General features: G+C 40.0%; 1 protein-coding gene across 4 annotated transcripts in view; it reads left to right on the top strand.

Annotated features, from left to right (window-relative positions):
• Window positions 1-1,295: 1,295 nt before the first annotated feature.
• Window positions 1,296-12,919, top strand: part of WDR27 (WD repeat domain 27) — a 140,896-nt gene continuing 129,272 nt past the window's right edge. For 3 of the 4 annotated variants that reach the window (XR_010388472.1, XM_064509299.1, XM_064509300.1), the window contains exons 1-8: window positions 1,296-1,638; window positions 1,972-2,113; window positions 4,985-5,109; window positions 5,592-5,705; window positions 7,286-7,337; window positions 8,513-8,586; window positions 9,497-9,611; window positions 10,746-10,878. Coding sequence is in view for 3 of the 4 variants with exons in the window: in XM_064509299.1 (XP_064365369.1) it covers window positions 1,453-1,638; window positions 1,972-2,113; window positions 4,985-5,109; window positions 5,592-5,705; window positions 7,286-7,337; window positions 8,513-8,586; window positions 9,497-9,611; window positions 10,746-10,878 (941 nt within the window). In the remaining variant the exon portion in view is untranslated. The remainder of the gene's footprint in view (window positions 1,639-1,971; window positions 2,114-4,984; window positions 5,110-5,591; window positions 5,706-7,285; window positions 7,338-8,512; window positions 8,587-9,496; window positions 9,612-10,745; window positions 10,879-12,919) is intronic. The other variant, XM_026117313.2, reaches the window with a different exon arrangement.

Here is a 12,919-nt window from a genome sequence, read left to right on the forward strand (position 1 = left end):
ATATCTGCTTGAAATGCAGCCAAGGTGGATATTGAGTCAGCAGATTGATGTGCATCAAAATAGTGTAAATTGGTGCAGATTAACAACTTGATCATAGAATCATAATTCAGATAGAAAGGGACCTCCAGAGGTCATCTAGTCCACCCCCCTGCTCGAAAGAGGTCTAATTAGAGCAGGTTGTTCAGGGCCGTGTCCATTCAAGTCTTGAACATCACCAAGCACAGAGATCCACACCCCTCTCTGCAACCTGTCACGGTTTAAAAAAAAATCCTAATATCTAATTGGAATTTCTCATATTCCAACTTGTCATACCATTGTGCACCTCCGAAAAGAGTCTAGCTCCATCTTCGCTGTATCCTCTGATCAGGTGTTGGTAAGATAGCAATAAGGTCTCCTCTTAGCTGTCTCTTCAGGCTGTTGAGGCTCAGTTCTCCCAGCCTCTTCCCCTACACCTGTGCTCCAGCCCTCTGGTCATCTTTGTTGCCCTCCACTGGACTAGCCCCAGTATGCCCATATCCTTCTTATACAGGAGAGTGCAAGACTGGACACAGTACTGCAGATTCAGTCTCACAAGTGCCAAATAGAGGGGAAGGATCACTCCTCTGGACATGCTGGCCACTCTCCCACCAATACAGCCTAGGATGCGGCTGGCTGCCTTTGCTGCAAGGGTGCATTGGTGACTCATGTTGTCCAGCAGGATCTCCAGATCCTTTTCCGCAGAGCTGCCTGCTAGACAGCTGACCTCCAGCCCGTGCCGTTGCATGGGGTTACTGCGTGCTAGAGGCAAAGCTTCGCCCGTCCCCTTGCTTGGCTCCATGAGGCCCTGGTTGGCCTGTCTCTCCGCCCTGCCCCAGTGCCTCCGAATGGCACCTTGCCCTCCAGCGTAGTGACCACTGCCCCAGCGCGGATATGTCCGCACCTTGGCGGGTGACTGCCACCCCACCACCCGGGCCACTGAAGGAGACACCGCACATGCGGGTCCTGCTCTGGCCCTGGTGGGTCCCGTCCTCACTGGTGCTGGCTGCACTTTGCGCCACAGCCCACAGCTCTGAGCCTGGCAGTCCAGCCGCTTTTCTAGCCACTTTATTGTCCTCAAGAAAACCAAAATTTTAGTCCACAACTGTTTTCCGTTATTTCCACACAGGAGGCAACGGGTTGTGTGTGTGTGTGTGTGTCTGTCTGTCTGTCTGTCCCTGCGCGGCGGGGGGGGGGGAGAGGGGAGGGCGGACAGCGGCCGCCGCGCGGATTGTCCCGCTCGGCGACCCGTCGCCGTCCCCGCTGCCCCGGTTACGGCGGCCTTTGCGGCGGGCGGGGCGGGGCCGCCGCGGGGCCGCGGGGCCACCCGGTGCGGGGCAGCGCCTGGGGAGCCGGGGGCCGCCAAGGAGCCGGGAAAGGGGAGCCTGCCCGGGTCTTGTCGTGGCGCTCTTTGGCGGGGCCCGTTTCAGCCGCAGGATGGCAAATCGCGAGGCGCCTCGTGCTTCTGGGGGCAGCGGTAGCCCCGACGTCGTCTGGGAAAAGCATCTGTTTAAATCCAAACTGTCCGAGTCCCTGGTCCAGCTGGCGTGTACCCAGCATTACTGCGCTTTCCCTCTGAATGAAAATGAGCTGTGCATCTGGGACACAGCTGGTGCTGCTCAGGTGAGCCAGAGCATATGTCTTCGTGGACTGTTTTAGAACACCACGAAAAAGGGAAGACTTAAACAAAATATTGTGATGTAGTGTAGGAACGTCAAGTTTCTTTTTTAGGGTTGGAAGATGCTAGCATTTGTTTTGAGCTTCTCTGTCCTGAGGGCAATAATATATTGTAGATGATAGGGTGGTTTTGAAGCAATAAAGGAAGGTCAGTTCGGAACAGTCCAGAACGGTAGTTCCTTTGCTAATTACGCATACATGATCCCTCTGCAGTTTTGTATTTTTCATAACTTTAGCTTGAAATGACTCATTTAACTCTTCTCTGTGTACGTTTGTCAGCCATTGCGTTTGTTAGGACACCAGCACGCGATTTCTGCTCTGTCATTCGGCAGTAAAGTCAGCCCGCTTCTTGTCTGCGCTGCTTCCTGCGAGCGTGTGGTGGTGTGGAGCCTCGATGAGTGCACGAGGGACGTGCTGCAAGGTAGGGCGCTGTCAGAAACGGTTGTTACCTCTCAGCAGCGTGCACGAGCAGCGCTTAGACCCGGCAGTCCGAGCAGCCAGGGGGAGCAGTACCGAGCTGCGCCAGGCCGCTAGCGCGGCCCGTGTGGGAGCCCCGCCTTGTCGCAAGGCCCCAGGTTCACGGCTCCGCACCGGCGGGTGCCCCGCGGCAGCGCCGCCCTGGGGCGGGGGGGGGGGGGGGGCGCCGCGGCGTGGAGCTGGCCAGGGTGCTGACAGAGGGGGTGGGGGGACACTTGTGGGGCGCCGCGCTTGAGTCGAGGCCTTACGTCATTTTGGGAACCTGGTCCATCGGGGGGGGGGGGGACGCATAGGGAGCAGCGACTTTGCTGTACGATCATAGGCAAGTACTAGCAGCTTCAGGGGAAACTCAGAGAAGCACTGCAAAGACAATTAATTTCTACACTATGGAATAAAAGACACCATTTTTTTTTATTGTACCAGCACTACACTTCTAAACACACAATGCGAAAATAACTAAAAGTTAACTTTGCTGGAGTAGCAGTAGAGCTGTAGTACTAATGTGTTCCATCCTCCTTGGACTGGTCCCGCTCTTCTTCTGCCTCTCTCTTCAAATGCTGTTGCCGTGTGTGTGGGAGCCTGTGATCTGGGAGGAGAATGCATAAGGGAAAGATAGCTATGATGGTATAACTCAAGGCGGAAGTTCTAGTGTCTTGGCTGTCATCTTGTGTTGGAGCTTCAACCATGGAGTTAAGTTCTGGCTCCTCTGCAAGCTTAAATTGACTGGAAAGCAGGGGAGTATTGAAAGAGAAACGGAGGGAGCAAGGCCCTTGAAGTCATGGCTCACTTCGGTCCCAATGACACCCTATCCAAAAGATATTGTAATGGCATGATAATTGAAAGGTGTTATGGTTCTCCTTTGGTGTCAGTATTGTGAAAGAATCACATGATATTGTCCATCACTATTTAAAACTTCCCCTTCATTAGCTGTAGTTAGAGATTTGCCAATGATTTAATGTGTAGCTGTTGCCTTTTGTCCTCTATCCATGTTAAATTTGAAAACCTACATATTATGAAAATTGATGTTGTAAAGAAATGTAAACATTTCAAGTGCTTTTATAATAAGTGTCATCATTACATTTTAATCCGCATAAATATAACATAGAGAATCGAAGAATGATTCAGGGGAGTGGGCATGAAATGGGGCTATGATTTTGTGGGAAACAAAAATAGAAGTAAGGTATAGACAGCTAACAGCATGTGGAGCTTTAATGCAATGATGTTTGAGAGCCAGATTCTTTATTGCTGGATTTCCTTCTTTCCCTTTCTCTGTCTAGCCACAGGCTCTTTGGCAGATGTCATATAGCTTTCTATTCCCGACTGCTCTCTGCACAGTCTTGATCTGTTTTCTCTTACCATATTTTCATCAACTGTATCAAGGTAGTTAGGGAGTTCTTTGTGTTGTCAGTCTCTCCATTCTGGTGCACCGTGACACAATAACTCTTCACAGCATCTAGGGTAAAGCCAAGAAAGGGACACCTACAATTGTTATGCCTAGATTCTAGATAATTTGTTGCCTCATGAGATCCTACAATTTAATGAGATGTCCAAAATCCTCACACATGGTTAAAGGCAGCTGCATAAAATAGGGGTCTTCAGAAGCCAGCCTGCTGAACCAGTGAGATGACAAGAATGAGGTGGTGGAGAGAGGGATGAAACGTAAGCCTCTCCTCAAAGTTAGTTTGTCTTATCATGCATCCGTGTAGAGGATTTTCTGTGGTTTACTTGCTCTTTCAGCCCTTTGCCACAGAAGAAATAAAATCAAGAGAAGTCTCCTTGCTTTGATATTTTTAGTGGCTGATGGCTAGGATATTCACCTGGAAGAAGTATTTTTGGAACCCACCCCTGTTTTGCTGATCTTGAATCAGAACATCTTGGCTCTAAAATGAACATGCCACTGTAGGCTTCTCTGGACACACCTCCTTATTCCAAAAAAACTGTCCCTGGCAGTCTTTTATGGAATTATGATTTGATAGGCACGCTGATTATTATTATCTCAAAGTTCAACTACCCGGTCATGTCTAAGCAGTAAGACAAGTCAAGGAATCCTGCTGGTGCTCAGTTCTGGACTTTGTTTTCCAATAGCCTCATATTATCAAAAAGTGGTTTGTTTTGTACGTCTTCTTGTAAGAAACTGGGATACCTGTGTGGTTAGCCAGCTGCTACACAAAGTTTCTGAGGATCTCACAACACCAGAGGTTTAGTCTTAGATTCCTGAAGCGATAGTTTAGCATCAAATTCCAAATTTGAAGATTTAGTCCTTGCGCACAACTGCTTTACTTTTGCTTCTCACTGTGACTTAGATCTTGTCTGTAAGAAGTGGGATAAGGTGGTTGCTTGATTTTTGAATGCATGTAATGAATAACTTACAGGCTTAAACTTTGTATCTTTCCAATTTCCCCCAATAAGAAAAAACATGTAATGTATTCTGTTTTGACAGAATACAGTGCTGTATTTAAGTTCTGTGTAATGGAAGGAGTAAAAAATGGGTAACTCTTAAAGTTAGTTTTGGAATACTCAAAATTCTGTCTGGAAAATTTGGATAAATTAATTTATTCCAAAGATTCCCTGGAAAATTCATCTTCTTAATGAAAATTAGCTATGGTAAATCGGAAGATGAGAAGAAATCATTAACGTGTGAGGCAACAAGAATAAGTTTGTGTTAAATTAAGAGATCAGCGTATCTTTAGCAGTTGAAAAGCTGCTGTAATAGTCATTCAGGAACTAAATTTGTAAATTTGCCGTTCATTTGAAAGCTTTTAAAGTGCCTGAAGTAATACTTTGTTGAGTAATAATAACATAAAAATTGCTGCAGGGTTAACACCTCGAGGAATTGTTATAGGAACTCTTTTGGGAATGGTGCTTCATGTAAGATTTAGTCCAGATGATCAACAAGTGGCAGTATGTGCTGGAAAGCGGATTTACATGCTAAGTGCAAAGGTGAGATATTGTCCTTTCTAGTCACAGTGCTAATATATATTTAACATGTTCACTTTTAGATAAAATCATGATCCAGAAATGTGAGAATAATTAAGCAAAAGCAGTCATCTGCTCATATAGATGAAAGTGAATTTGAGCAAGTGCTTGATAATGTAACATATATCAGATAAAAGACTAGATTAAGAAAATTGAAGTGACAGAATATCTCAGTAACTTATAAGTAGAGAACATTGTGAGGACATCTGAAAAATTTCTCCTACATCATTCAGTTTGAAGAATCAAATGTAATATGTGTAGTGTTTTTGCCAGCAGAATGACATTCAGGGCTGTAGCTGGCTTTAAAAAATGTTATTGAATGAAAATGATGAATCCAAATGTGAATTTATTTTTTAACAATATTTATCAGTTATTAAAAAGATGAACTAATGGTCATTTTTAGTTTGAAATCTGATCTGTTTTTATTTTGACCCTTCAAATAACAGAATGATGCTGTACTAGCTGAATTGGAAGGCCACCTAGCTCCAGTGACTGCTGCTGAGTTTTGCACATGGGAGAAAAATATGCTTATATCAGTTTCTGAAGACAGAAGCTTTAAGGCAAGGAAATTGTAGAGGTGCACTTTTAAAAAATATAATTTAGTGAGTTCTTGAAGTAAAGTTTTCTTTTTTTCCCTTTAAATATTTACTGAAGGTTAAGCAAAAAGATCTTTGACTATAGAGATTAGGAGATTGTTCTTAATAGAGTTGGAAATAGAGTTGTTCTTAACACAGTAGGAAAAAAAGAGTGAGTGAACCAAGGTGTGTCTGCATCAGGTGATACTGCAGTACAACATTTGGTTCTACAAGCTAAAGTAAAATTCAAGCTTGCTATATCAAAATTAAATATATTCTTTTTAAATACAATTTTTATGGAAGTCTTTGTTCTGGGAAGAATGTTGTTTTGATTTTTTTCTTGGTCTTGGACAAAAAAAAGAGAAGATTGAATTGGAATTCTATGAAGTATTAATAATTCTGACTTTCTGATTAATTGCTTATGTTATTTAGTTTATGTTGATCATAGACATTAAATCAAGGTAAAAATGACTGAAGGGAAAGATCCTTATGCTTTTTGTAATTAATTTGGTGAAGACCTGATGAATTACACAAAATGCTAATGAGTAAGTTTTTTTATCTAGGTAAAAAGTGGGAATAAAATGACAATCAAATGAACATAATATATCAGTCAGTCAATTAATGTAGTAAGTGAGTCTTCATGTTTTCTTTGCCCTGCCTTATTCTGCAGGTTAGGGGTAAAGCCATGCTGTAGTCATGCTAGCTAGCTGCTAGCTGACTTTAGCCATGTTAGTTGCCTGCTGTGATTGCCAGACATGTAGCCTCTAAAACCTCCTTACGCTGCCCCAGTCCTTTTACTGGGTTAAAAGAAGTGAAGCAGGGTTAAGAATATCTTCAGATAAATTTGAAAAATAAAATCTTAGGAAACAGCTGTTCTGAAGAAAGATTTTCACATTCAGAAGAAAATGAAATATGAACCAAGGGAAAAGCTTGGGAGTTATACAGAGACTCAAAACCATGTTCAGAGAGAAGGGACTATCTGGCTGTCATTCTTTCAACCCATGCTGGATAGTTATGATATATACAGTGGAAGAAGTTGTGGAGTAGAAGGCTTATAGAAGTGGCAGCATGAAAGGAAAAGAATTGTTTTTATTAGCTTTCTTATTCAACTATTAAGCACAGAATACATCACTTAGAGCAGTCATGTTAATAATGAAAGTTGATGGATGTATGAATCTAGATCAAAACAAGTATCATAATTACTAATAAGGACCTCTTATTCCTGGGCCCAGTATGAAAATTGTGAAGTCACGCAAGCTCCCTGTGTGAAATCTAGAACCAGTTTAAATGCCTTTACATTGATTTAGCTTAAGTCACTAAGGGATCAACCTAAGCAAAGATGATAAGAAGCATTTCTAACTACTTTATGTATCAATACCAGGTGGGTTTCGCTTATAAATTAAACAAAGTTCTAATTAGAAAAAAAACTGCTGAAAAAATCTATACAATACTGAGTTACTTTTAAAGGCTGCATTTCTGTGTCTTCACCGCTTGATGGCCTTTGAAGTTTGTATTTTTCTTAAAGGTCTAAGTGAGTGTCTATCTTTACATACTTTTTTCTGAAGGTTTGGGACTATTCTACTGGCCTGTTAATACATCAGTCAGCAGTATTATCAGGTAAATTTTCTTTTCTTTCTATACTTTTTCATAGAAAAAAATCTCTCTCTAAACAATAAAATTAAATTATTATAAAAGTGTTTAGTTCATCTAGTCAAAATAATTCTGTCAGCCACTGAAACGCATCAGTGTCAAAGTTCTCAAACTTGAAGCCAGTAATGAATATTTTATCCTTTAAAATGTTATTTGTGTAGACAGTTTTAATGTACTTTCATAAATAACTCTTCTTTTGGTACAGGGTATGCATATAACTGTTGACTTTTATTGACATATGTAGATAGGAGCTCTTTTTGTGGCTGCAGTTCCACTGTCTGAGCATTGCATGTTTGTCTTCTTTCAAGTTTTTTATATGACATGAAAGGACAAACCATAAGTGTAACATATGTAGATTTATTAGCAGGTCTGTAGATGATGGCGTACATTGACTCTAATGGTGAAAGTTACTTTTGTGGAAAGACAAAAACAGAAGAAGAGGAGAGGAGGGAAAAAGGAGGAGGGAGAGGCAGCGACAGAGGCAGAACTCTGCCCAGTGGCCAGCTGGGAAAAGAAGTGACACAGGGCTCCAAGCCATCGTCCTCCCCAGAGCAGCAGGGATGCTCCCTCTCATAACACTTTTTCTACAATAACGCTATAGTTTTCATCGGGATCTACTCAAACTTCACACTGGTTGTTCCTGCTTACGATGCTGTTAGCATTGGTTGGAGCATGCTTTGGTTGGGGAAGGAGCTGCGTGGTGACTGATAGTTAAGCTTTGTGCACGCATGTTATTGGATACTCTAATATAACTAAAAACTACAACTATGTGATAGAAAAGTAGGGGAGGAAGCGGGGAGTCTTATGCCCATGGTCATTGCCTCCCATGAGAACCTGCTGTAACAGCAGTATTGGCCCAAGCATGAGCACAACAGCATGGGAATAACAAGAGAAAAATACTGCCATAGCAGCTCTGAAAACCACTGCCATGGCAACTTGGGTGAAAGGCAGGCTACAGAATTACAATTGGAAGGACCTTAGCCATGCAAAAGCTAAAGCATCCAAAGTACTAGGCAACAGTGAGAATTGCAACAAGTTTTTCTTTCCTTCTCTGTAAATAGGATGTCACAATTTGTAATCATGTGTTTTAATAAAATATGTGATTTGTGTCTACTCTGAAAATAATTGCATCTTTCTTGAAGCAGCTTTTCCTTTGCTAAGTCTGCTAATTGATGAAGAAAATAAACAGATTGTCACTGGATGTGCTGATGGACAGGTAAGAATTACCAAGGAAATTTTAGTCGCTATAGTAAAACAGTCAAGTATTATTAATGTATCTATTAAAAAGCTTCACAGTTTTCATACATATTTGGAACTGTTACAAAGATTATTTTAGTCAGCATGATTCACTGCTTTGAGTATTAATCATATATGGTGCAGAACACAGCCTCTATTATAAATTGGAAACATATTTTTGAAAACCAGGAAAGTTTTTAAGACCACAGTCAGTAACTGGATAAGATATATGTGTACACTGAGAGGCTATAAATATATGTGTGTTAAAAGAAAAAATGTAAAAATAGAGTTCTCCTGTTTTGGCCAAGGAATGAAACCCATGACAATAAATGGGAAAGATTATGGTTTCACCATGCTGGAAATCTTAGCAATCTATGATGTATTTCAGCTCCTCTTTAATTTTAATTTTAGGAATATATTTAAATGACATTTTCCAACTGTATTTAAAGGGTATTTTCCTTCAGTGTTACAGTTTAGTGGATTGTGAAGAAAATTAAAGATTTAACTATAATAATGCCTAAGAAAAAGAAAGGTATAAATGAATGTATGTGACTCAGTAAGCATTTGCATGCAGGTTGCCTGTGATTTTCCATTGTGGGAAATAGACTATAAGGAATTTTTTTCAAAGAAAGACACGAATGCGATAATTAGACATGCAGTTCTAATTGATAGTAGCTTCTTTTGCCAATGATGAAATTATCCTTTGATACTCTTAGAATATAAGTACATACTATTCAATTTGTGGTCCAATGTGAGATTCTAGACATATAAATTCCTTAGTTACATTAACAATATTTAATATTGGACCTCAAGTTTATATTCACATTTTATATAAGCTGTATGTTTAGTGTCAAAAGGTTATTGTAAATGCTTTTATCTTTTTCTTTCAGCTTTGGATCTTCAGTTTAATCAGTGATCATAACTACCATTGTGTGACACGTATCAACTTAAAGAAAGAACAAGAGAAATTCTATAATAAAATGGGGAAATCTGGACAAGAATTAGGTAGGACAGTGATTCTAGAATACTGTTTATGGCATATTTTAGTTGATACAGGTTACTGAATGTGTGCTTTTCATACCACGAGAATTTATTGTAAGTGACAACAGAGTTACAGATCTCAGGCTGTGGCATGGAATTCTTACTGAAGCTGACATGAAGCTGGTGTGGAAATTGGCATATCTGTGAAGAATTATGCGTATGTGTCTTTAAGAACATCTCAGCCTATGCATGTACTTATAAAACATGGCATGACATCAACTCTTAAGTATATGCTCTTTACTGAAGTCATTGCCCAAGAATTCAGTGAGAACAGAATCAGTCCCCCAAAATTCATCCATTGTCTAAGTGGAATGAACATTTTTTAGTTACCTTTGAAACTTCTAGGAATCTCTTGTTTTTGTTACTTGCTTTGCATCCAGGTCCTCTTAAAGGCAAACAAGGGGGAGCTTTTACTTTCTTTAGAGAAGAGATCTGGTTTCCCTTGCTTGCTCTTTTTCTGACCTCTTGACTGTTGTATTCTTAGCTGCACAGTGGCCCAGCTTCAATAGGACAAAGAGAAAGTCTTCTATGTTTCTGGTCACTAATTAAAATATGGCTGTCACTTTCATCTTTGGATGTTTAAAAGAATGACATGGTGTCTGTGTCTAACGCTGAATTCAGTGCTAGCAGTACTTCCTAGATGTGAACTGGGCATGCATAATGGATTAGAAATTTCTTGGGAACATAAAGATGAGATAACCTTTCTATCTTGTTTTTGGATTTTGTTGTAACTGAAGAGTCAAGGGATTTTTCAGGTTAGACAGAAAGGTACTCAGTGAAATTTAGGGCTTATATGAATACGGCTCTCTGAGCCACTATTGTGTATGAACACCTAAATTCTGCCAAATCCTTTTGAATCTCTAGTTACGCTCTCTGGATTTTGTCTTTAGGTATTTGGAAGAAAACAGTACTAAAAAGAACAAAATAATGAGGAAAAGTATTCCAAGAGTGCTAGCTCTTGGCATATCCCCATCTTTTGAAGCAGACATCTTGAGTGTGATCTTCCTTCAAACTGCTTTACTATATTACTTCTCCTAAATCTTGTTTCTCTTACTTCATTAATTTTTGATAATTCGTACTGTTGATTGTCTTTCTTAGATGAGGGGCAAAGTACTTCTGAGCTGTGTAAAACAAACAATATGAGATCAGAAGAAACAGTGGAAACAACATTGCCTGTCCTCACAATTGAACGCTGTGACCATTTAGTATGCTTCCATAAAGAAGAAAACTTGTAAGTCCTCTAAAATACCACCAACTATTTGGCTAGAATCTGTTCTTAGCAGTTCCTGTTGGTTCGTAGATTATTTTCACGGCAGCTTACTATTTTCTCAAAATGCAATAGGAGAATCAGAGAAATGTGTTCAGCGTTCTGCAAGTTTTTGAGACCTACTCTTAGAGAGATAATATATACAAACTAATAGAAAGTTAAAACTGGTTTCTAGTCTGAAAAGTAATTTTGTAAAATAGCATTAGAGTATCCATTTATTAGTATCCCTTGATATTGGTTGATCAGGTATGATCAGTATAAAAATAAAAAATAAAAATAAAGCCAGTTAGAGTTGAAAAGCCAAATTTATTTTTAGTTTGCTTTCCTAAGGAAACAAATCTGGTGTAGTCACCATGTACAAGTATCAGTTTGTCCTCCAGTCTTAGACAACTTTTCTACTTGATAGCCTGTTCTAGCCAAATTGACAGAGAGACAGACATTTCAAAGGTGTGACGTTTCTACTCCTTCTGTGGGATTGGATGGCCAAGTAGAGGAGACACACCTAAATTAGTCCTTGTATTGCAGTTCTTTCCTAAAGGGAAATTTAACCATATTGTCTGATACCTTGGAATCTCTATAGGATATAGCCACAAGAACTGACTCTCACAAAACAACTGGTTTTATTTTGTTGTTTGTAATTACCACTCAGAGAGGTTTCCCAGCCAAATCATGTGTTAGGTAACACTTGTTCCACTCCGTGCCCTCCCGTGGGTTGTACAGGTATAACCGATGAATCCTATAGTTGGATTTATAAACAATTTTTGGATAAACAGAGAAGAAAAATATCCAGCTGTCCTGGACCATTTTGTTTGCTCTTTATGGTTAACTGAAGTAATTATTAACAAACAATTATTTTCATGATGCCTACATTTTCAGGAGGGGTACCAGTGAGAGAAAGAAAAAGGTGATTTTTAAGATGTACATCCCAGGCATACTTTAATGAATCTCAGACCTCTAAGGCCAGAAGAGTTACAGTCAGTTAGTCTGGTTGCTTGTATAATACCACTCACAAATCTTGCCTGCCTTTGTCTTCATCAAAGCTATTACTTCTGTTCGAACTACAGCACATCTTTAAAGATGGCTAGTTTTCTAGTGATGAAGAATGCTCTGGGTCCCTAGTTAAATTGTTCCAGCAACTGATTTCCCATCTTACTTCTAGTCTAAATTCCTCTCTATTTTCATATACAGTTATTGGCTATTGGTATATTTTCTATTCTGAAGTAGAGGCTCTGTAGTCTAGAGCCAACTACTACCAAGTTCTCTCCTTGTGTAGCTACTTATAGCTTATGCACAACTTATCTCTAGACTTAATTCTGGATAAAATAAAGCATTTGAGCTTTGTATAAGGCCTGTTTTCTGTAGCTGAGATTAATTTTTAACACTGACTTTTGAACTTTTTCTGAAATGCAGTCTCATTTTTTTAAACATCCTTTTTGGATATGGTTGCCTGGAATGAACACAGTAATGGATTAAGTGTAACAGTTTTTCAGTAGAGATAGCATCACTTTTCTGTATCTGCGTAATACTGCCTGTCATTGTAGGTCTACTGTACGAGTAGTACAGTGTAAAAGAGTAATGTCATTGTTACTCTTTTAGCTATTGTTTCGCACTTGGGTGTCTTGTTCTGCTTATAAACTACCATGGCCTTTTAAATTCTTACTATTAATCTAGTTTCATTTTTGACTTCAGAGTTTTTTATTTGGAGGTACAATCTTCAGTTCAGCTTTTAAATTACCACGTGCTGGTTTTCGCAGGAAGTCTAGAGTTGTCAGAACAGCTGACCAGTCCCCCTCACTCTTTACTCCTTTTTCAGCCTCCAATGAAATGCAATGATGAAAATGATAGTTAATATATTTTCTTACAGATTACTAATATGCAACATACTATGGGTCCCATTCTTCTCTAAGCTTTTATAAATTGAGTAATTCCATCAAAGTGAATGGCATTTTATTACTGTAAAGTGGGCATGTGATCAGCTTCCTGTGTATGTAACTTGATATCACTA

The sequence above is a fragment of the Dromaius novaehollandiae genome, chromosome 3 (assembly GCF_036370855.1).
Source record: "Dromaius novaehollandiae isolate bDroNov1 chromosome 3, bDroNov1.hap1, whole genome shotgun sequence".
Classification (NCBI taxonomy): Eukaryota; Metazoa; Chordata; class Aves; order Casuariiformes; family Dromaiidae; genus Dromaius; species Dromaius novaehollandiae.